This window comes from Suncus etruscus, chromosome 6 (assembly GCF_024139225.1).
Source record: "Suncus etruscus isolate mSunEtr1 chromosome 6, mSunEtr1.pri.cur, whole genome shotgun sequence".
NCBI classification, from domain to species: Eukaryota; Metazoa; Chordata; class Mammalia; order Eulipotyphla; family Soricidae; genus Suncus; species Suncus etruscus.
Window position 1 is genome coordinate 96,940,343 of NC_064853.1, and position 24,544 is coordinate 96,964,886.

The 24,544-nt window shown below is 40.6% G+C and overlaps 1 protein-coding gene across 1 annotated transcript in view; it reads right to left on the bottom strand.

The window, feature by feature from the left end:
* Positions 1 to 644: 644 nt before the first annotated feature.
* TRIM42 (tripartite motif containing 42) overlaps positions 645 to 24,544 on the bottom strand; it is a 30,243-nt gene continuing 6,343 nt past the window's right edge. Inside the window, exons 3-5 of the mRNA XM_049775839.1 lie at positions 21,957 to 22,777; positions 10,260 to 10,484; positions 645 to 731 (exon numbers count right to left, since the gene is read on the bottom strand). Coding sequence (XP_049631796.1) covers positions 645 to 731; positions 10,260 to 10,484; positions 21,957 to 22,777 — 1,133 coding nt within the window. The remainder of the gene's footprint in view (positions 732 to 10,259; positions 10,485 to 21,956; positions 22,778 to 24,544) is intronic.

The following is a 24,544-nucleotide window of genomic DNA, read 5'->3' on the forward strand; positions in this document are numbered from 1 at the left end:
ATCTCAGGGACTTCATGTATCTGGAAGGCCAGGCTGATCTTGCAATCAGCTGGGTGTAGAGCAAAATCCTGCACTTTACCCCATACTGCTTCCTGGAGCCATTTGAAAACTTCCAACCATGCACTCACTACCCCTTGTGGGCTCCAGGTACCAAAAAGGAACAGGAAGTGCTCTTGTTCTTGTTAGATCTCAGATAACAACCAGGGGTAGGTATAGTCTGGATTCTGAGGAAGAGCATCCAGGAAAGCTGGCTGCATGCTATTAAAAGCACTGCATGGGCCTCAGTGATCCTTTCAGCTAGTTAGCAGGTTGGAAAGTCTCAGCCAGGGGCCTGATTACCTGGAGGCAGCAATAAAGGACTGTGAGATTCTGGGCCTGGGGACCAGCCCAAGCTACTAGAGAAAGAGGAGCTTGAGGACCCTGGTATATTTTTATTGTCTAATAAGTAAATGAAACTCAGGTACTTAGGCATTTCCTTTTATTGGCTCTTGAAACTCTCCTACTGGAGGAGTGTAGGGTTTCTGTGTGCGCAGTGCTCTACAGGTCTGCAGCACCGCTGAAGGATTCCGTGCAAAAAATACTTCTGTGTAGGATTGTCTGGTGTGTGGTGCTGCTCTGAGCATGCTGCCTGCTCCGCAGGAGGCTCAGAAGCGCTTCTGAAGGGCTGTCTGGATATTCTTCAGTAGACCCCACTTTGCTCGGTTCTTGCCACGTCCATCCGGTGTTGTCACCTGCAAGCAGAAACACAGAAGCCCTGACACCATTCCTTGCAGCTCCCATTATGCATCTGGCTCTTGCCATTTTTCAGATGAAGAAACTCATCATGAAGAGACTCAAGAAGATCAGGCAGCTTTCTCAAAGTCCCATTTCTAATAGGAAGTGAGATTAGATTTTAAAAGATGCTTCCCATCCCTCTCTGTCAGGCTAGTTAGGCGTTGAGTCTACAACAGTCCTGGGTTGAGGGAGTTTCACCTTGTAGTAGCCCCAAACCCTCATTCAGCCCTAGAAATTGCTGCTGTCAACTAAGAAAGCTCAGTGGGCTTTCTTTAAGAGAAGATGAACCCCTTGGGGAGGTGAGAGAGGAAGATCTTTCTGTCTGTCATTGGTGTGTTAAGAAAGGTCTTAGGAGAGGTCATGAAAGGTAAATGCAAGCATAACATTAAACACTATACCTGCAGGGTTTCCATTGTGGCTTTAGACAGTGTTTGCTTACAGAATGGGTTGTACCTCTGGGAAAGGCAGATTACCTCAGGCACAGACCTTTCCTGATACAGGGCCATTGTCACCTTGAAGTTGTAAAGTTTTTGCTCCTCTCTAATCTGATGGTCTTTTCCTCCCAATCCACAAGAGCTAGAGAGGCTTTTAGGAGGATGAGGTGGGGTCCACAGTTGGGACTCAGACAATTGGGTCAATGAGATCTGTCTAACAGAGCTAGAGCTCTCAGGCACATGTGAATAACAGAGAACCAATTTTGCAAACCAATGTTTTCAATTCTTAATGTTTGTATCCTTAAGTAAAGAACATTGACACTATACAATATGTTGAATGATGTCTATTTTCAATATTAGTGGGAAAAGGCATCCATGCAAGATAAAGACCGTATTCAAAACATTACCTTAAATGAAGAGAGAGACTGGGGAAAGTCTTGATTTAGGCTTTAGGAGTGGAGAAAGAGTCACAGATGTCAGGAGGCAATTGAGAGATAAAACAGTGTGATGAGGGTTTTGAATTGGGTCTTATAGAGGATTTAAATTCTGTCTTAGAGTTTAGATTTCCAAAGACAAAGTCCATGAGCATTGGGATGTACCTATGACCAAGGGGATAAAATGTAATAGGATAGAAGAAACAGAACAGAATTTGAAATGCTAAAATAATGAAATAGGGCCTCTTTCTGGCCCAAATAAAAGCCCAAATCAAATACTACAGCTTCAGATGATCCTTTCAAAGGAATTCTAGCAAACCTATGAAATGTTCTAGAAATGAGGTGAAAAGCAAAAGCTTCCAAGCTAATTTTACTCAGCTGTAAAAGCTTAATTCTGGAACCAGCTTTTATAAGATAAAGATAAAAACAATAGAAGCAAAACATTTTAGGTCCAGTTCACTTATGAGCATAGATGCACTAAAACAAACTCAAAAATTGCTAACTAAAACAAAATACATTAAAAAACTATACATCATAAACTCTATCTTGAGTTTACTCCATGAATATAAGCAGAAAATCAATGTAATTCACTTCATTAATGCTGACTGGAGAAAAATCATGTGATTATCTAAAATAATATAAACTTTCATAAGGATGTACAAACTCTCAAAACCTTGAAATAGGAGGAATTTTTCTTAACATAATAAGGATGATATCTCATAAACTAAATAAGAGTCACCATTATTCAGTTGAGAAATGTTAAGATTAGGCATGAGATAAGCGTTTTTATCAGCACAGCCAGTGTTTTCTTTTTGTTGTTGTTGGAGCTGAGGCCCTGGCTACATTTATAAGGAAGAAAAAGAAACAGAGGTTCTTGAATTGTGAAAAAAGACACAAAATTACTATCAATTTTAGGTGATATATAGAAAACATAACTATTAACATGTTTGATATCAACAAAGCCTACTATGTGGTTTAATTGGGAACATAGTTTCTCTATGGGAAGATTTTTGTAGTGGGGCTACACTCACTGATGCTCAGGGATTAATCTTGATTTTGCACTTAAATTACTCCTGCCATTTCTAGGAGGGGCACATGGAATGACAGTGATTGAACCTAGGTTGGTCTTGTTCAAGGCAAGTACCTTTATCTTCCATACTATCACTCTGCCCTCTATGGGAAGACTTGAAAACCCCAGTACTTAGAAGGTAATTTGAATAAGTGTTCAGACATATTCTGCTTGTTTCTATATTACTTTGAGACCTTTCTAATATTCTTTGGAGAACTTGCCAATGCTCTCGAGGCCATTCATTGTCCAGTATTAAATCTGGGAGCTGTATATGCCAGGTATGCACTCCAGCCTTTTGATCTATCATCTTGGATTCCTTAATCAAATTCTAGCTGAATTTCTATTTAGAAATTTAGTTTAAGTTTTATATAAAATAATACATCTCTGTGATTAGCTAAAATGAACTCCTGAAAAGAAAAAAGGGTAATAACTAAGCCTACATTTGCCTAGTAAATGTACAATATATAAAACATAAGGTTGAGGTTAAAACAACAATAAAGGGGCCTGAGTGTTGCACAAGTGGTAGGGCAGTTTGCCTTGCACTCACTGAACTAAAACGAACAGCAGTTCGATCTCCGCCTCCGGGCGTTCCATATGGTCCTCCAAGCCAGAAGCGATCTCTGAGCGCATAGCCGAATTAACCCCTTAGTGTCACTGGGTGTGGCCCAAAAACAAAATAATAAACAAACAAAAAACAACAACAAAACTATTGGGGTATTCATCAAATCGTTTGATGAGTGTTCCACAAACCCCAGCAAGGGAGAGAGATTTCCATGACCCCAATCCTGATAGGACCAGAGAGGCAAGTCTGGTAGCTCTTCCGACAAAGGAAATAATCCACACACAATTGAAAAAGAACAACCGGCCAGAAACCCACACCAAATGTTGAGCCAAGATGGTAGCTTCCTCTCTGCGCTTTTTCGGCAACCTTTACTGGGAAAACAAAGCCCACCTCCAGGAGGGTCTAGGCTAAGTGAAAAACCAGTTAATACCAACGGTATTGACATAAGAACAGACAATAAACCAAGGAAATACAATAAGGATTTTGGGTCACTCCCTCTAAATATGTAATTTAGTCAAAGGTGAAAGTGACTCCATTTTTGCATTTTTGCTACTGCACAGACATAAACTACTAAATAATGCTGGGAGGACTGATTAATGTAGATAGTTCCTTAGTACATTTCTTCCTAACACTGCTTACTTAGGGACAGCTTTTAGATTGAAGACTCAAATTTAAAAGGCAAGCTGTAAAGTTAATAAAAAAAAAAAAAGATATGGGAGATTATCTTTGTGATTTAAGCCCATGGAAAGACTTTTAAAACAAATTTCCAAAAGGTCAAACTGTAAGAAAAAGTAATTGGTGATTTTGAGTGCATCAAAATGGGGAAGATTTGGGCTGTTTTATGAAATGCTCAATGGACAAATATCAGTACAGAGAAGATATTAGCGGTGTCTAAAACCATTACCTTGACTGTATAAGAAATCCTACAATCATGTTGAAAAAGAAAAATTTCAGTAGAAAAATGAGCAAAGAATATTAGCAGATTATTTAAAAAAGAGGAAATCCAGAACACTAACAAGCATATGAAATGAAACTAAAATATGGGGGAAAGCATGTAGATCTATGGGCTAAGAAAATAGTAGAAAGCTGGATAATAACATATAACTGAGTATTAAACAATAGTGGTTCTCATTGATTCCTTCTGGAAATATGTACATGTCCAAATCAAGCATGCACATTCTTTAAGACACTGTAATTTCACACACAGTAAGTAGGTATAAGGGCTGAGTTGTCTCCTTTCCAAATTCATGTTGAAAACCTTCCTTTGGTATCACCCAAGTGACTAGATTTAGAGATAAGGTATTTTAAAAGGTAAATAAGTTAAAATGAGGTCCTTGGAGTGTGTCCTAATGCCGTCTGGTTTATTAAGAACAGAGAGTTTGGACACAGATTAGAGACAGATTAGAGGCTTCTGGACACAGAGGGAAGGACATGTTGAGGACACAGGCAGAGACAGCCATCTGCAAGCCAAGGAGATAGGACTCAGAAGAAAGTAGGCCATTCATTCCCTTGCTCTTAGAACTTAGAGAAGATAAATTTCTTTTGAAGTACACTTGATGACCTTGTATCAGGACAGTGCTAACAAACTCTTATAGAATCCTAGAAACTGTTTCTCTCTGCCATCTCAAGGGTGTCAGACTGAAAGTGGTGATAGCAACAGTATTGGATGCGATGAGGTGTCAGTCCTATGAGTAATAAACAGAGGCATGCTGTAAAGTCGAGGCATCAGTCAGGAGGGATTGGCTGCATGGCATGACTAGTTTGCACAAATGCAGTGGGCAAGCAACAGAAGCAGAGTATTGCAAGGGACATAACACCATGCTATTAGGAAAAGTTAAACCCAAATCTCAAACTATCTCCCTCTCATGTAAGAACACATAAAAGCTACATGCTACACACAAAACTTGCTCTAGTACAGGAGTGGCCAACAAGTTCGACACAAAAAGCCAAAATTTTAAACTGTGAGAGTCAGAGAGCCACACCACACAGTGACCTGTCAAAACAAACACTCACAAAAGCATATAATTTTAACAATAAAATATTAAACACATATTGCATTTTGCCATTTTGAGTGAGGGTCAAAATCCTGCAGTGATGGTGAGGGTGTGCTGCGTCCTCCACACTAAGAACTAACGGCAAGATGTGACCCAACATGTGACACACGGGTCCCCCCCCCCACTGCTCACTGGCCCGTGCAGTTGTTTCCGAGGGATGGGAGGATGACGCAGCCTGGGGGCGGAGATCTCTCCTCAGAGATCCCTCCTCAGAAGCAGCATAACAAAATCCAAACTTGGCAAAGAGCCACAGAATACAAAATAATGAAAAGAGGCGAAGAGCCGCATTCATTTTGGCCGGGATCCGCAAGCGGCTCGAGAGCCGCGTGTTCGCCACCCCTGCTCTAGTAGAATAGAAATATTAGAGGAGGGGCTGCCAAGGAATTACGAGAAGAAAAGGGAGTTACCTACATGTTTATTGATAATACGCCATGAGCCAAACTATAGGATGAATTTAAACTTTCCTAGAGGAAATTAAGAAGTATATATTCAGCTTGAACCTAAATGATACTAACAGTGGGGTTTAAGTCTGTGTACAGGGCAAGTAGGGAAAAGAAAGATAGTGTTCTGTTCAATTTAGAGATCCGGGAGTTCATTAGAAGACACCCCAAGGAAATAATTTTGACTTGTTCTCAGCACTCAAAGCACTGTCAGTTCAGATCTGACCCATTATTTATTAAGTAGGATATTCACAAATGGTATGCTTTAAATTGGGTATGCTCAACATTTTTTCCATCTAAATAAATGGTTATGGTGTTCCCAGATCCTCTCCTTCCATACCAGCCTACCACAACAGACTGAAAAAGAACATGATTGGGGGAAATGTATATGCCTCAGTGTGGGGGTCCTTATTTGAGTACAAAATAGTGTTAGCAAACACCAACCTCCAACCTCCAACCTCCCTCCATCTTTGTCTAAGCAGTAAATGTGCACTTAGGTGACAGGGAAAACCAGAAGTGGGAGTAATTTTACAAAACCAACACCCAATATCCAGGGAGGCCCTGGGATATGGCTAAAGTTTCCTTCAAGTGCAGCTTGGACAGAGAGGGAGCAGCACAGCAAAACAGATTCCAAATACTTAGCAGAACTGGAGATAGGTTAGACACCAGGGGAAATCCCAATATATAGGGAGGGGATTGAGAGATTGAGTGGAGGTAAAAGTCGACGCACTTCCTAAGGAGTTCATTAGAAAAGACTCAGAGTATAAGAATATCAGTATATGACTCTTGTTGGGGCATATTTTCTACTGCCTAATGTGTTGCAAACTGGGACTATCAGTTTGCAGAATTCAGTAGGCAGAATAGTGACAGCCCTTCAACTCCCAGGATTCATGCCAAATTTTAGAAACCTGATGTTTGTTATGTCACATGGAAATTGGGGAATATGAAGGTTTCTAGTCCTCAGATTTTAAGACATAGAGCTTGTAGGATAGGGCAATAGTACAGCAAAGAGGATGTTTGACTTGCATGCAACTGACACAGGTTTGATCTTCAGCAACCCATATGGTCTCCTGAGCCTTGCTAGGAACTCTGCTAAGGACAGAGTCAGGAGTACCACTCAAGCACTACCAGTTGTGGACCCCTAAAAATAAAATATAGAGCTGGTCTTGAATGTGACTCCAACTTAACAATATTTTCCAACAATAAGAGGAAGGCAGAAGAGACCTAGAGACATGACAATGTCATAAGATAAGGACCTGGCTTCCTGTTTTTTGAAAAATGTGACTGGGGTCAAGAGCAAAGACTAAAAAGAAAAAGGCAAGGAACCTTACCTCCATCTCCAACCTCCCTTCCCCTGCCTACAGAGGGCGCACAATCTTCTCAATGGCTTACTTTGATTTGGTTACCTCATTTTGAATTTCTGATCTCTAGAATTCAAGGCTATTAGGCAAATTTGTATTGTTTTGGAGCTATTAATTTGTTATAGCAGCAACAGAAAATCAGTGGACAGATATTAAATTAGATTTTCTATGGGAATCCCTCTTGGAAGTTAGCTGAAATTTGAAGTTAGAGAGAGACAAAGAGACTGTTATGAAAATGAAATGGGGATGTTGAAAAGCACTTGAAGACTGTAGAACTGGGGCCAAAATACTCTTGATTAAGGTAACAACACATTTCCTCATATTGAAAAAATCAGCTAGACTCTTGGATCTTAGAAGAGCTTAACTGGGGACCTTCAACCGCATGGTTGAATAAGGTCAGCACTTGAAGCTTATAGCCCAGAGGAGATGGGCTATAACCCAGGTCCACTGCCTCAGCCCAATGCTTTTACAGTGCTTGATCTTGCCCACCAAAAGCACAATAAAATGAAAGTCTTTTCTCATTTCTGTTGGTTTTGAACATATTCTATAGGGTAGCTGTCAAGCTCCCAAGGCAGAATTCACCTTACCTAGACTTGGCTGTATCTGATCATGGTGCAAAGACACAATCTTGAGTGAGTTTCCCACTCCTCCCTCCCAGACTTGAGGTCAGGTACCTGCAGTTTCTTGAGCCTCCATTTCCTCACCTGTAAAATACACACAGTAATGCTCCCTTCCAAGCAGTTGGTAAGATCAGTGATGACAAAAACACAGTGTTTGACACTGACACCAAAGCCCAAAGTTCATTTTCATGCTTCATGTATTATATTCCAAATAAAACTCTTTTGAAAAAAGAACTAACAAGTCACAGGCTATGAAAATCAAATAGAAAAGGTGTTTGTTCATATCCTTTACAAAAGTACACTTGAGGGAAATATTGCTTTTGGGATAAGAAATAATGCTACTGCCTCATTACAACATTTTAAATGAAACCTTTCAGGAAGACCTGCATAGAAGAGATGCCGAAGGAAAAACATTTCGATTTTATAGGAAAGAGCTGAAGTCATTACTTTTATGAAGCTTTATAAATGTCATTCAAATACTCCATCTTATTTTCATTTGCGATTGAAGCCTTTGCTTATGCAAATCATGACAAATGTTAAGAAAACCTATGTTTCCCCTGGAATGCTAATATAAATCACAAAGAGGAAGGAAGAATGACTTCTGAAAGGAAAAATCTATATAGCAGCTCTGCAAGTCAGATAAAAATGAAGCTTCCCGGAAACCTAATTAATTAGTGTTCTGCTCATTTAGAAATTGTATTAAAAAGCAGAGAGAGTAGATTGAGTTTCCTTCTCATGTAGGGAGTGGAAATGAATCGTACAAGCACATTTCAGGGGGGAATGTTCTTTGTTGATGGATGGTGGAAAACTCTGATCAGCTTTCATGTATCTTATGAAACTTTGTGATTATTAATTTTATGTGTCAATTTATTTCCTCCTCCTTTGATTTAGATACCCATATATTTATTTACTTGGTCACATTTTCCCTCCTCTATTCATTCAATAACCATTAAGAACCTGCTGATTGAGCAATGCTGGGGTAAGCATGTAGGAGAAAGAAAAATGAATTAGGCATAAATGTTGTTCCACAATTTAGAGTTTAAGAGGAATGACAAAATACAACCACCCTAAATGCTCCCCCATCCATATACCTCCCCTCATCAAAAATTGTCAGCAAATACATAAAAACACAATTACTAACATGTACCTTGAGGTGCAAGGTAGTTTTGAGAAATTCCTATAAGATGAGAAAGGAGACAGAATTGGATGGAAGGACAAATCCATAGCCCAAAACCTGCACTGTAAAATGTGGCAGTATCTGAGGGCGGTTGTTTATTTTTCAGAGAGAAGGGGGCCAAGAAGAGAGGCTCGTGTCTCATCTATTTATCAGTGGGAGTAGTGTCTGACCCCAGAAGTGTTTATGGGTGCTAAGCTCCCGGAAACAAGCAAGACCTAGCACTTGCCGTTATCGACCTATCGCCAGGACATGACCACCAGTATAATCCAACCCAACCTGATTTACTCTTCCTTTTATCATATCCAATCACACCCTCTTCTGCCAACATTTGGCCAGAGACAAAAGGAATGTAGCTACTAAGTCACACAGATACTGAGATTGGAATTTGACAATCCTAAATCACATGCGGGCTTAATTTCTGGGAGCAGAAACTAAGGGGCAAGTGACAGTGATGCAAGTTAGGGAAGAGAGAACAGAGAAAGGGAGAATGCTTTTGGTAGAAAGCAGTCCTTCTGAACATCCCCTCCCCATCTCATACCATACATCTCCCTTTTCAAAAGCTGAAATAAATAAACTCATTCTCTTTATTTCTAAAGAATCCTGATTAAGACACAATTTACTCTGATTCCAAAGAACACGACTGTACAATAATTCCAAAGAGCACGGCTGTACAATACAATAAGATAGCTTTGGGTACTTCTACTTATTGCTTCCCTGTCTCCTTTGCTTATCAGTAAAACTATACTCATGAATGTATGTTCCCTGGGGTTATAAAGAGGACTCAGCTTTGCATCACAGAGAAGAGAAATAATTGCATTCCTTTTAGAGCCATGCTGACCAGCTCTGTGGCAAGTCCTTGACTTTCACAGAAACAACAAACAGAATTCTTTTAAAGTCTAAGTACAATTTCATGGGCATACACTAAGAAATGATTGGTTGTAATCATCCAGCATTTGATTTTATTTTCCTCCAGGACCCTATGCCTTGCTTAGCATCCCCAACTAAAGATAACAATTCTCTTTGTCTCATTCTCAACTCGAAGCAATTGGTTTGCTGGAGACTGAAGCCCTTGAAGAAAAGGATCACATTTTATTTCCATTTGAATCTGTCCCCTAACACAGTGTCTGGCATGGCTGTGATGGGAATCCAACTGCACTAACAGTTCTCAGAGCTACTATGACAATTTGACTGAGGCCAGGAACTTTCTCTTGGGCTCTGAATTCACAAGTTTTCTGGATAAGCAGGATTTAAGAGAACTGAAACTTCACTCCTACTCAGTCTAATTGAATTGTGGACTTGAGTCCAAACCATCTGAGAATGAACAGACATGGTACCTTGCAAATGTCACTCCATTGTCCAGGACCATTGTCATTGATGGCTCTGACTTTAAACAGGTACTCTGTATTGGGAGTCAGGTTGTGCAGCTCTAAACTCTGTTGTGTTATGTCCTGAATATGCCCACAGAGCTCCGACTGCACATTGTTTGAAGGGGTGTTCACAAGTTCATAGAATTCCATCTCAAAGGAGTCCACATCTTCCATGGGGCAAGTCCAGTAAATCTGTGGGAGAAGAAACATGCTGCAGTGGAAGGCAACAGATCATTCTGCTTATTTTTCTCATAGGGCTCATGAATTTTATCTACTTTTTAGGAGGAGGACTCAGCTCGCCCCACACACTCCAAGTTGCTGAAGCTCTCTCCTCCCCACACCCTACCCTCATTTTGAGACCATACCCAGAAATATGTTCAGGGCTCACTCCTACTTCTATGCTTAGAGATGATTCCTCATGGGCTCAGGGGACCAAATGTAGTGCTGGGAACTGAATTGGGTCAGCCTAGGCAAAGCAAGTGCCCCACCTGCTAGACTATCACTCTAGTCCTTGATGAAGCTTGCGGTTTGGAATTTAGGAAGCTGCAGGATGAGGTCTGACACAAAGCTGGCCAGATTTTGAGAACAGAAAATGTTGGATTCTGTGGCTCTGCCCATAGTAGGTGACCTTACTTTCTGGAACCACAAACCAGAATTTCTTTGCTGAGAATTTGCTTCTGACAGATGCTGCCTAAGTTAGGACACATGAGTTACTGGAGGGAAGACTTTCCTAGCCAGTTGTGTCCTGTTCTACAGCTAGAAAGGAAGCCCTTGCTTTATTTTATATTGCAAGAAAAAAAAGAGACCCTGGAAGGCAAAGTGACTTCTCTGGGTCACAGTGGAGAACACAATCAAATTCAGAACGAAAAGTATCTACTCTTTGGAAGAGATATTAGTGTTAATGACCATAAACATATATTCTGTTGATCTTTTTTGTTTGTTTGATTGTTTTTTTGGGGGGTTTTGGGCCACACCCGGTGATGCTCAGGAGTTACTCCTGGCTCTGAGCTCAGAAATTGCTCCTGGCTCAGAGGACCATATGGGACACTGGAGGAAAGAATCGCGGTCTGTCCTGAGTCAGCTGCATGCAAGGCAAATGCCCTACCACTCTACCATTGCTCTGGCCCCATATTGTATTGCTTTTTAATTTTTGGTGTTCAAAGGCTACTCAGAACTCTAGATGTAGGGATCACTCATGGTGGTGTTTGGAGGACCTTAAGTGATGTAGTGGATCAAACTGGCTTAGAATACTTACAAGACAAAGTCATAACACCTGTACTATCTCTCTGGCCTTCTACTGCAAGTTCCATTTAAGTTTTAATAATTTTTTCATTTTAAGAAAACAAAGCTTTAATATAGATACAAATATATATATTATAAAGTCAAACTTTTTTTGGTGGAAAAATCAATATATTTTAAAGCCAATATATAAAATTGTAGGTAATGGTTAATCTTAGTTTATAAATTCCAATTCTTTTTTAACCTTTTAACCATCAGCAGACAAAAGTAAATGTCTTCTTATTCCTTCTCCAACCTTGAGTTACAGTTATAAATAAAATGGATTTTTAAAACATTAAACTTAGCTTGCAATTGGGTGCATTTCTGATAAAAGTTATGTGTTCTGGTAATTATAAATACAAACTTTTATGAATTAATATAATTACTTAATAATTAATTTGATACATTTACATATTTAAACCCTTTTATAGATATCACTTATTAATAAAACATATTATTTTTCTTATTAAATACATATAAACATATGTATTTTTTCTTAATAAATTATTTTTGAAAAATAAAGAAAATTATGAGGAAAGAAAAAACTTTACTCATAATTCCACAATTCAGGTAACTTATTAATATTTCTTTTCAATTTTATATATGTTACAAAGACATAAGGTACATATAATTTGGATTAAAATGTTTTGGTTTCTGTTTTGTTTTACTAGTCATATTTTGATATTTCTTTTTGATATTAAAATTCACTAGAGCCTCATTTTAATAACTCCCATATAAGTGATTTAATCCTCCCATAGTTGAAACATTTAGCTTGTTTCTAATTTTAAACTCTAATAAATAATGAAGCACAGAGCTCTCTTGGGCATAGATCTGTATTTGAAATTTTAGTCATTTCTTTGAGATTTATAGAAATAAAATTAAGTCTTATAAATTCTATTTAATTATTTTATTTAATGTGGAGGCTTCTCAAGAAGGGCTCAGTAGTCACAGGAGTCTCTCGGTGATTCTTGGACATTGGGCTAGTGTTTCAATGTGGTAACTGAGGATATAATGCCTTTTAGGTGCTATAGTACTGGGGATCCTTGGGTCATTCCTGCAAGATGACACCTAGTGCTGTTTGTTGACATCCAATGTTTGGTTTTGGAGAGGTATGTGGTACTTGGGAATCAAACTGGGATCGGCTACAAGCAAGGCATGCATATACCTTGCACTATAATTCTGTATTTTTGTTCTGGTCCCTACAATTCTGTTTATAAAAATGTTCAAATTTTAAGATAGCTATTCATAAGTCCTAACTTCAAGAATAGTTTGTATGCCAATACCTAATTAGGATTGACTCTTCAGAGAGCTCTCAATGCAGATTTTATCATCTACATTTCTAGGCCCATGATGCTTTTGTAAATTTGATTCCAAGACCTCTGGGATTATTTATTTGTTTGTTTTGGGCCATACCTGTTGACGCTCAAGGGTTACTCCTGGCTATGCCCTCAGAAATCTCTCCTGGATTGGGGGTACCATATGGGATGCCCGAAGATTGAACCGCAGTTCGTCCTAGGCTAGCGCTTGCAAGGCCTTACATCTGGCGTCACCGCTCAGGCCCGTTTCTCTAGGATTTTTTTCCCCACAAGAACTAGGTTGAGGCAAATTCTTTGGACAGAGTTTTGACTAGATTATCCATAGAAGACTCCTTTCTTTAAAACAGAAGATACACCTTAGAGTGTTTAGAGGTCCCTTTGGTGGTGCTTTGGAAGCCTTAGGATGTCAGGGATAGAACTCAGGGCCTTTGACATGCAATATACATGCTCTACTTCTTAAGCCACATCTCTGATCTTAGCTTGTTTTCTTTTTTTATATATTTTATTTTATTTAAACACGTTGATTACATACATGCTTGTGTTTGGGTTTCAGTCATGTAAAGAACACCACCCATCACCAGTGCAACATTCCCATTACCAATGTCCCAAATTTCCCTCCTCGCCACCCAACCCCCACCTGTACTCTAGACAGTCTTTCCATTTCCCTCATACATTCTCATTATTAGGACAGTTCAGAATGTAGTTATTCCTCTAAATAAACTCATCATTCTTTGTGTTGAGCTTCATGAGGTGAGCTGGAACTTCCAGCTCTTTTTCCTTTTGTGTCTGAAAATTATTGCAAGAATGTCCCTCATTTTTTTAAAACTCATAGATGAGTGAGACCATTCTGTATTTTTCTCCCATTCTCTGACTTATTTCACTCAGCGTAATAGATTCCATGTACATCCATGTATAGGAAAATTTCATGACTTCATCTCTCCTGACAGCTGCATAGTATTCCATTGTATATATGTACCACATTTTCCTTAGCCATTCGTATGTTGAAGGGCATCTTGGTTGGTTCCAGAGTCTTGTTATGGTAAATAGTGCTGTGATGAATATAGGTGTAAGGAAGGGATTTTTGTATTGTATTTTTGTGTTCCTAAGGTACATTCCTAGGAGTGGTATAGCTGGATTAGCTGGATTGTATGGGAGCTTGATTTCCAGTTTTTGGAGGAATCTCCATATCGCTTTCCATAAAGGTTGAACTAGGCAGCATTCCCACCAGCAGTGGATAAGAGTTCCTTTTTCTCCACATCTCCGCCAACACTGCTTGTTCTCATTCTTTGTGATGTGTGCCAATCTCTGTGTGTGAGGTGGTACCTCATAGTTGTTTTGATTTGCATCTCCCTGATCATTAGTGATGTGGAGCATTTTTTCATGTGTCTTTTGATGATTTGTATTTCTTCCTTGACAAAGTGTCTTCCATTTCTTCTCCCCATTTTTTTGATGGGATTAGATTTTTTTTCTTGTAAAGTTCTGTCAGTGCCTTGTATATTTTGGAGATTAGCCCCTTATCTGATGGGTATTGGGTGAATAGTTTCTCCCAATCAGTGGGGGGCTCTTGTATCCTGGGCGCTATTTCTTTTGAGGTGCAGAAGCTTCTCAGCTTAATATGTTCACATCTGTTAATCTCTGCTTTCACTTGCTTGGAGAGTGCAGTTTCCTCCTTGAAGATGCCTTTAGTCTCAATGTCCTGGAGTTTTGTCTACGTGTTGTTCTATATATCTTATGGTTTCGGGTCTGATATCAAGGTCTTTAATCCATTTGGATTTAACCTTCGTACATGTTAGCTGGGGGTCTAAGTTCAATTTTTTGCAAGTGGCTAGCCAGTTGTGCCAACACCACTTGTTGAAGAGGCTTTCTTTGCTCCATTTAGGATTTCTTGCTCCTTTATCAAAAATTAGGTGATTGTATGTCTGGGGAACATTCTCTGAGTATTCAAGCCTAATCCACTGATCTGAGGGCCTGTCCTTATTCCAATACCATGCTGTTTTGATAACTATTGCTTTGTAGTACAGTTTAAAGTTGGAGAAAGTAATTCTTCCCATATTCTTTTTCCCAATGATTGCTTTAGCTATTCGAAGGTGTTTATTGTTCCAAATAAATTTCAAAATTGCCTGATCCACTTTTTTGAAGAATGTCATGTGTATCTTTAGAGGGATTGCATTAAATCTGCACAATGCTTTGGAGAGTATTGCCATTTTAATGATGTTAATCCTGCCAATCCATGAGCAGGATATGTGTTTCCATTTCCGCGTGTCCTCTCTTATTTCTTGGAGCAGAATTTTATAGTTTTCTTTGTATAGGTCCTTCACATTTTTAGTCAAGTTGATTCAAAGATATTTGAGTTTGTGTGGCACTATTGTGAATGGGGTTGTTTTCTTAATGTCCATTTCTTCCTTATTACTATTTGTGTATAGAAAGGCCATTGATTTTTGTGTGTTAATTTTGTAGCCTGCCACCTTGCTATATGAGTCTATTGTTTCTAGAAGCTTTTTCGTAGAGACTTTAGCGTTTTCTAAGTAGAGTATCATGTCATCTGCAAACAATGAGAGCTTGACTTCTTCCTTTCTTATCTGGATTCCCTTGATATCTTTTTCTTGCCTAATCGCTATAGCAAGTACTTCCAGTGCTATGTTGAATAGGAGTGATGAGAGAGCACAGCCTTGTCTTGTGCCAGAATTTAAAGGAAAGGTTTTCAGTTTTTCTCCATTGAGGACAATATTTGCCACTGGCTTGTGATAGATGGCCTTAAATATATTGAGAAAGGTTCCTTCCATTCCCATCTTGCTTAGAGTTTTGATCAAGAATGGGTGTTGAGGGGCTGGAGAGATAGCATGGAGGTAAGGCGTTTGCCTTTCATGCAGGAGGTCATTGGTTCAAATCCCGGTGCCCCATATGGTCCCCCGTGCCTGCCAGGAGCAATTTCTAAGCCTGGAGTCAGGAATAACCCCTGAGCACTGCCGGGCGTGACCCCCCAAACACACACACACACACACACACACACACACACACAAAGAATGTGTGTTGGACCTTGTCAAATGCTTTCTCTGCATCGATTGATATGATCATGTGATTTTTATTTTTCTTGTTGTTGATGTTGTGTATTATGTTGATAGATTTACGAATGTTAAACCATTCTTGCATTCCTGGGATAAAACCTACTTGATCATAGTGGATGATATTCTAAATGAGGCATTGAATCCTATTTGCCAGGATTTTGTTGAGGGTCTTTGCATCTGTAGCCATCAGCGATATTGGTCTGTAATTTTCTTTTTTGGTAGCATCTCTGTCTGGTTTAGGTATCAAGGTGATGTTGGCTTCATAAAAGCTATATGGAAGTGTTCATGGTTTTTCGATTTCATGAAAGAGTCTTGCCAGGATTGGTAGTAGTTCCTCTTGAAAGGTTTGAAAGAATTCATTAGTAAATCCATCTGGGCCAGGGCTTTTGTTTTGGGGCAGACATTTGATTACTGTCTTAATTTCCTCAATAGTAATGAGTGTGTTTAGATATGCTATATCCTCTTCATTCAGTCTTGGAAGATTATAAGAGTCCAAGAATTTATCCATTTCTTCCAGGTTTTCATTTTTAGTGGCATAGAGTTTCTCAAAGTAGTTTCTGATTACCCTTTGAATCTCTACCATATTAGTAGTGATCTCTCCTTTTTCATTCCTAATAGGAGTTATCAAGTTTCTCTCTCTTTCTTTCATTGTTAGTTTTGCCAGTGGTCTATCAATCTTGTTTATTTTTTCAAAGAACCAACTTCTGCTTTCGTTGATCTTTTGGATTGTTTTTCGGGTTTCCACTTCATTGATTTCTGCTCTTAGCTTTGTGATTTCCTTCTGCCTCCCTATTTTTGGGTCCTTTTGTTGAGCACTTTCTAATTCTATGAGCTGCGTCATTAAGCTATTCAGGTATGCCCCTTCTTCTTTCCTGATGTTTGCTTGCAAAGCTATAAAATTTCCTCTCAGTGCTGCTTTTGCGGTGTCCGATAGGTTCTGATAATTTGTGTCTCCATTGTCATTTGTTTTCAGGAAGGTTTTGATTTCCTCTTTGATTTCATGTCAGACCCACTGGTTATTCAGTATGAGGCTGTTTAACTTCCAGGTGTTAAAGTTTTTCTTCTGTGTCCCTTTGTAGTTCACATATAATTTCAGGGCTTTGTGGTCAGCAAAGGCAGCCTGCAAAATTTCTATCCTCTTGATATTATGGAGGTATGTTTTATTTGCTAGCATGTAGTCTATCCTGAAGAATGTCCCATGCACATTAGAGAAAAATGTGTATCCAGGCTTCTGGGGGTGGTGTGTCCTGTATATATCTACTAGGCCTCTTTCTTCCATTTCTCTGTTCAGGTCTAGTATATTCTTGTTGGCCTTCAGTCTGGTTGACCTGTCTAGTGTTGACAATGACGTGTTAAGGTCTCCCACAATTATTGTGTTGTTATTGATATTATTTTCCATATTTGTCAACAGTTGTATTAAATATTTTGCTGGCCCGTCATTCAGTGCATATATGTTTAGGAGTGATTTCTTTCTGCTGTACCTATCCCTTGATTAATACAAAATGTCCATCTTTGTCCCTTACAACTTTCCTAAGCATAAAGTTTGCATCATCTGATATTAGTATGGCCACTACTGCTTTTTTTTGGGGGGGGGTGTTGTTTGCTTGGATGATTTTCCTCCAGCCTTTTATTTTGAGTCTATGTTTGTTCTGACTATTCAGGTGCGTTTCTTGTAGGCAGCAGAATGTTGGATTGAGTTTTTTTTATCCATTTAACCACTCTGTGTCTCTTAACTGGTGCATTTAGTCCATTGACATTGAGAGAAAGAATTGTCCTGGGAGGTAGTGCCATCTTTATATCGAAGTTTGGTGTGTCAGTTCGTAAGCCTTGTCTTAAAGTATGCCGTTCAATTTTTCTTTTAAGAATGGTTTTGAGTCTGTAAAGTTTCTGAGCTGTTGTTTTTCTGTTAAACTATGTATTGTTCCTTCAAACTTGAAAGTGAGTTTTGCTGGGTGCAGTATTCTAGGAGAAGCATTTATTTCATTGAGTTTTGTCACTATTTCCCACCACTGCCTTCTGGCCTTGAGTGTTTCCTGTGACAGGTCTGCAGTAAATCTCAAGGATGTTCCCTTGAATGTAATTTCTCTTTTCGATCTTGCTGCTTTCAGAATTCTGTCTCTATCTATGGAATTCGTCATTGTGACTAGGATGTGTCTTGGGGTGTTTTTTCTGGGGTCTCTTTTAGTTGGTACTCTTCGGGCATGCAGGATTTGATTGCATGTATTCATTAGCTCTGGTAGTTTCTCTTTAATGATGTTCTTGACTGTTGATTCTTCCTGGAAATTTTCTTCCTGGGTCTCTGGGACTCCAATGATTCTTAAGTTATTTCTGTTGAGCTTATCATAGACTTCTATTTTCATCTGTTTCCATTCTTTGAGTAATTTTTTCATTCTTTGATCATTTGCTTTGAGGCTTTTTTCCAATTTCTTCTGCTGTATGGAGTAGTTATTCATCTCATCTTCCAGTGTACTAATTCTATCCTCCGCTGCTGTTAATCCATGGGAAAGCTCAACCTTTTTTTTCTTCAATTCATCTACTGAATTTTTCAGACTTGTTATTTGACCTGAAATTTCAGTTTGGAGTTTTCTCATTTCTATCTTCATATTCTCTTGATTCTTATTAGTGTTCTCTTCTATACTTTGTTTGAGTTCTTCGAACATCTTCCATATTGCAACTCTAAACTCCTTATCTGAGAGACTGAATAGTTGGTTGGTAATGCTCAAGTCATCAGAGTTGCCATTTTCATTCTCTATGTCTGGCACTGGCCTGCGTTTTTTCCCCATTGTCACACTTGTATTGTGGGTTTTTCTACGTGTTGTGGTTGTATTCATTGGCTAAATGATGTGCATGGTCGCAAAGGGGGGCGAAGCGGCAGTGCTCCTCTGGCTCCTCCCTTTCTGGGTATGTCGATTCACCTCCACAGAGGGCTCACGAGAAGGCAGGCCGTCTGCTGATGAGCCACACACAGGATAAAATCAGAGTTCAGTGGCTCCTCCCTTCCTGAGAGTGTCAACTCACCTCCATGGAAGGCTCAGGAGAAGGCAGGCTACATGGAAGGCTCACGGGAAGGCAGGCTGTCTGCAGATGAGCTGCATCCAGGATGAAATCAGGCCGAAAATGCAGGACAGCACAGAAGATAGGCAGATAGGGGTGCTGGCATCTGAGATCCAGCAGAGTTCAGTGGCTTCTCCCTTTTTGGGCATGTCGACTCAACTCCACGAAAGGCTCACGGGAAGGCAGGCTGTCCGCAGATGAGCCACACCCAGGATGAAATCAAGCCGAAAATGCAGGATAGCACAGAAGAGAGGCAGATAGGGGTGCAGGCATCTGAGATCCAGCAGAGTTCAGTGGCCCATTCACTTTGTTTACTGAGTTTTTCAGGCCTGTTATTTGACCTGTTATTTCAGTTTGGAGTTTTGTGATTTCTTTTTTTTTTTTTTTTTTTTTTGGTTTTTGGGCCACACCCAGCAGTGCTCAGGGGTTACTCCTGGCTGTCTGCTCAGAAATAGCTCCTGGCAGGCACGGGGGACCATATGGGACACCGGGATTCGAACCAACCACCTTTGGTCCTGGATCGGCTGCTTGCAAGGCAAACGCCACTGTACTATCTCTCCGGGTCCGTTTTGTGATTTCTGTCTTCATATTTTCTTGGTTCTTATTAGTGTTCTGTTCAACTCAATCCAGGGTTTCTTTGAGTTCTTTGAGCATCTTCCATATTGCTTGTCTAAACTCCTTATCTGAGCGATTGATCAGTTGGTTGATCATTTTCTGGTCATCAGAATTGTCATCTTCATTCTCTATGTCTGTGCTGGCCTGTGTTGTTTCCCTATTGTCACACTTGTGTTGTGGGTTTTTCTAAGTGTTGTGGTGGTATTCATTGACTAAATGATGTACGCTGGCACGCTCCTCTGGCTCCGCCCTTTATGGGTGCGTGGACTTGCCTCCAAGGAAGGGGTGTCTTCCGTGGATGAAGCCTCACACAGGATCAAATCTTAGGCCCAAGCATGCAGAGAGAAGTCAGTCTGGGGAGAAATGCTGGGCTTCAGTAATCCAGCACAGTTCTTAGTGTAATTTTTTCTTCTTGTTGCAATGGCGTTCTTTCCTTAGAAAGAGCACACGACCGCGTAGCAAAGCGTAGCAGCTGTACTCTGCTGGAGACTCTTTTCGGCCCACTCCCAAAAAGTTCAGGCGACAGGACAGGAGACAGACACACACAGGCAGCACTCACAATATTTTCCCAGCCTGACGTCACAAACAGGGGACCTGACTTCTGCAAAGTACTGCTTATAGCCGTTTTTTCACGTTATGAAGCAGTTCCTTGGTGTTCCCGCCCTTGAATGAGGATCTGGAAGAGCGAGTTTTCTGGATCCTCTTTTTGGCCCACTCCCAAGAGGTTCAGGTGACAGGACAGTAGACAGACACACGCAGGCAGCACTCACAATTTCTCACTGTCTGGCCCTCCTAGCTCATTTTCTTGAATTTACCCAGAGATGACCAATGAAGAGTCCAGATGACTCTCCAAATCCAGGTTACAACAGATTTCAAGTACTTCTTCAGGAAAAAATTTTTCCCATTTTCCAAAGGTCTGGCTTACTGTCATTCTTGAGCCCACACAAGACAGACACAGCAGCTGTACTACTCTAGCATCATTTGGAAAGGGAGTCTTACATGTAGGCATTGCTTAGTTGAGAGGCAGTGCCGAATAGCCCAGGGGAGAAATGTTCTACCTTGCTTTTAAGAGAAAAAACTTTTTTCAAGATAAAAAACTCTTGGTGGCAGATGTAATTGCCAATACATACACTCTGCCAATGTAGGTGAAAGAAAAAAAAAATGCTAACATCGGGAAGAAAAAAAATGGCTCTCATTTTTTTATTGTTGGATCCCTCCTACAGTAGTGTGGTCTGCAGACTGGCAACACCTGGAAAAGGGTCACATGAGACCCCAACAAGGTATAACTTCTATTTTCACCAGATCCCCAAGATACACCTGAAGGTTTGAGAACCACTTGTTCAGACTTTAGCATTGTTAATGGTCTTCAGGAGGGGTCTCACCATGGGGCAAATAACGCTGTACTAGATGGAAGCAAGTCAGAGTGAGATGCCTCTGGATGGTGTATCAAGAGCCAGCAAGCTCAGTTCTGATATGTGAGACTTTCCTCCTCCAAGAACATCAATGAAGCTTTCTATAGATAATTATATTTAGATGCAGCTTAGTTAAAAAGAATGAAGGGGGAAGGATCATTTGTCCAGGATAGGCAAAGTTAGACAAGTAGGAACAGCGTGTGGGCAATATTCACTATTCCTTGTTCCTTCTCTCCCGAAATTAAATCATAGGAGAGAACAACTAGAATCCTGTTAGGGATTAGTCTTCTGATTTTTCTAAAATTATAGAGCTGATGCTATATTCTTTTTGTTGTTGTTGTTGTTTGGGGCCATATTCCATGATGCTCAGGGGTTTACTCCTGGATCTGTACTCAGAAATTATTTCTGGCAGACTCAGATGAGCACCTGGGATGCCAGAGATTGAACCTGGGTTGACATTGTGCAAGGCAAATGCCCTACCCACTGTGCTATTTCTCTGGCCCCTGCTGGTTATTTTCTTTAGAAGAGGTAGTGACTAAGAGAATACTAATTTAAAATAAGAGGATAACTCCTTAACTCAGTCTCTATTTTGATAGGATTTTTGTGTTTTTGTTTTTTTAATTTTATACCTTCCAAGAAATCCCTTCTAATTTCCTTGGTTCCCCAAAAGGATTCTCTTTCCACTAAGAAGCTCCTTTTAAGTTGGGGTTGGGAGTTGAAGATGGATTTCTTTTTGACTGTGTTAAAATCTTTGCTTTAAGCCCAACTTAGATAACAAAATGATGAGCTACAAAGAATCCAGATGAAAGTACAAGTGACCAGCCTCTAGAATTTTAGAGGTAAGGACTCTTCTGGAGTACACCTCTATTACAAGGCCCCACACTTATTCCTTCATTTTCTCCCTGAGTCCTGAGCATCCCTTACCTTGGCAGCTCTTGGATACACCAGTGTCTGGTAGATAACAATGGGGCCTGGGGTTTTCACGGATCCTTCTGTGAACGTGTACCAGTTGTGGAAGCTGTTGTACTTTTCTACAGGCTGGTTTTCAGTTGGGGCACTCCAGTAAGTGTAGAGGCCATTGTTTGGTTTGGCAGGGGCAGCTGACTGGGCCCTGCCATAGTACTCCAGCCCCATCTTGGCCTTATCACCACCTTTGTTACATGACAACAAGGAGGAACTCCGCTGGTATATCTGCTGGTTGTCAAAGCTGTGGGTGCTGAAGGTTACTTTCCTGGTGATCATCATTTCTGACTGCACAGGGTAGGGAGAGGGTAGAGAGTCCCCAGAAGAGCATTCCTTTTTAGGTTCTGTGGGGAAAAGCTGATGGATGGCACTGGAAAGCTCTGAAAAATTCAAGGGAATGCAGTGCGCAGAATGCACACGGAGCTGGGGATTGGGCCGGTAGGTACTTTGGATGCCATCCTCGATCTGGTCCACCAGGATCCTGGCTGACTGCAGGAATGCTACCTGGCCCGTCTCCTTGAGTGCCTCCTTGGAGTAGGCAAGCAGGCCATCCATCTGGTTTACCTTCAAAGTGGTGATGACCACATACTTCTCGATCTCCTTCTGCCGAGCCACTTCCAGATTTTCAATCTGTTCCATGATTATTTTCTCTTTCTCCTGAAGGATGCTGCGTAGTTTGAGAAACCCCTGGCGGATCTCTTTCCTCTTCATTTCCTTGTCGGCTTTGAAACTGCTCTTTAAGATGTTGAACTCCATGAGGTCATTATCAATTTCATATCGAACTGCAACAAAACAAAACATGCTGGTGACTCTAGTTAAAATGTTAGGAGCAAACTGGAGTAAATGACCAGGCATCCCTGGGAGGTAGGGCCAGGGGGCAGGTGGCATTTCTGCTTGGGGTTGGATTTTGCATGATTTTGGTCTCCTATAGCAATTTGGTCTCTTCTTCTTCCCCTAATACCTCTCTCTCGTTGAAGAGCCTCTTTAGTAATCTCTGTGGCCTGGGGTCTGAAGTAGAGGTTCAAAGCCACCATATTGACTGGCAGTTGGACTTGACAAGCACATGAAGCTAAACTTCTACAGCTACAGGAGAAAGAGCTACACTTCTGAAAACAGCTTTTAGTGTTTTCTTCACCTTGCTGACCAAAACCCATATACTAGATGACAGCCATTTCCTTTTAAAATGGCCTATGCACACACTTTCTCTGGACTGAGTAGCTATGATTCTCTAGGTTCATCTGGGCTCTCCCTTTCTTGCCTCTCTGGAGAACTCAGTTCATTATGTAATCTCAGTTATTGGGTACTATGACCTGGAATTGGGTCTGAAGGTCTTTCAACCATTCAATAATCATTTGTAGTATCTTTTTTGGAATATATTTCCAATAAGTATAACCATGGGATATAGCTTTCTTGGTACCAAGAACAGAGTCAGGAACAGGCAAGGGTCTAACTCATAGGGTTATAATCAGAACTCTTGAAGCCAACACAGCCGAGCACTGAGGCTTGAAAGACAGGGTGAAATGGATCCCGCATGGCTTTCTGTGAAGTGAGCACTTTTTCTGCGTCTGAGGGAGGTTGGCATTAGATCACCATGCCTGTGTCCTGGGATTTGTTGTAAAGAGAAGCGTGCCCCAGAATAAGTGGGCTCTGAAGTGAAATCCATAGAAATAAAGGGGTGGAAAAAGTGACCCTTTGACTCTTAAGAATTCTGAGTTTATAAGGAGCTGACTCCTGTAATGAGGATTAGCATCTAAGTAAGAGAGACCCTCTGATGGTCATAGAAAAGGAGCCTATAGGTTGGATTTCCCTCCTGTGGAGTCACAGGGTCACAGAGAGGAGTTTGGAAGGGGTATATCATCTCTTTGGAGTGATGTCAGTGATGTCAGTAGTGGTGCCTCATTAAGCAGACAGATTCCTTTGCAATCAATCTGCAGTGAAGTCTGGGATTCTACATGTGTAACCTCTCAGATAATGTCAGTAATACTGGTCAGTAGCCCCTTCTTTGGCAAAGAGCTAAATTTCTGAGCTCTCATTTCTCCATTGATTTTCTGCCTGACAGCACATTTGAACCCCATGGCAGCCTTGGAGAAACTCCCTTTGCTCAGCTGGCTCTCTGGAATGGGACAAGGCCTAGGTGTTGGCTTGGTTCCTCAGGTGGTTCAAAGCCACTGGGGTTGACACCACTACATGGAATAATTCATCAGAATGGGATAAGAACACTAAAGTGCATATCAAAGTGTGGGTCTAGGCAGCTTGCTTTTGCACTACCTGGAGTCTGATGGTAATGTCTGTGCACCAGTTCCACAGGAAATGAACTGAGTTCTACAATACAAACTCAGTCTAGAGGTTGTATTTTTCGAACTGAAGGCTGTGGCTCAGAGGTGACAAGCTTATTTTGCAACAGCAGTACTATGAATTTGATCCCTGGAACTGACTCCTATCACATGCCTAGCATCCTTGGTGTCCCAATACATGGAACCTTGAGAACAAGGCAGCAAGGCTTATATGGTATCACAGCCAAGCATGCAACTCTCCATTGAGAGTCAAAC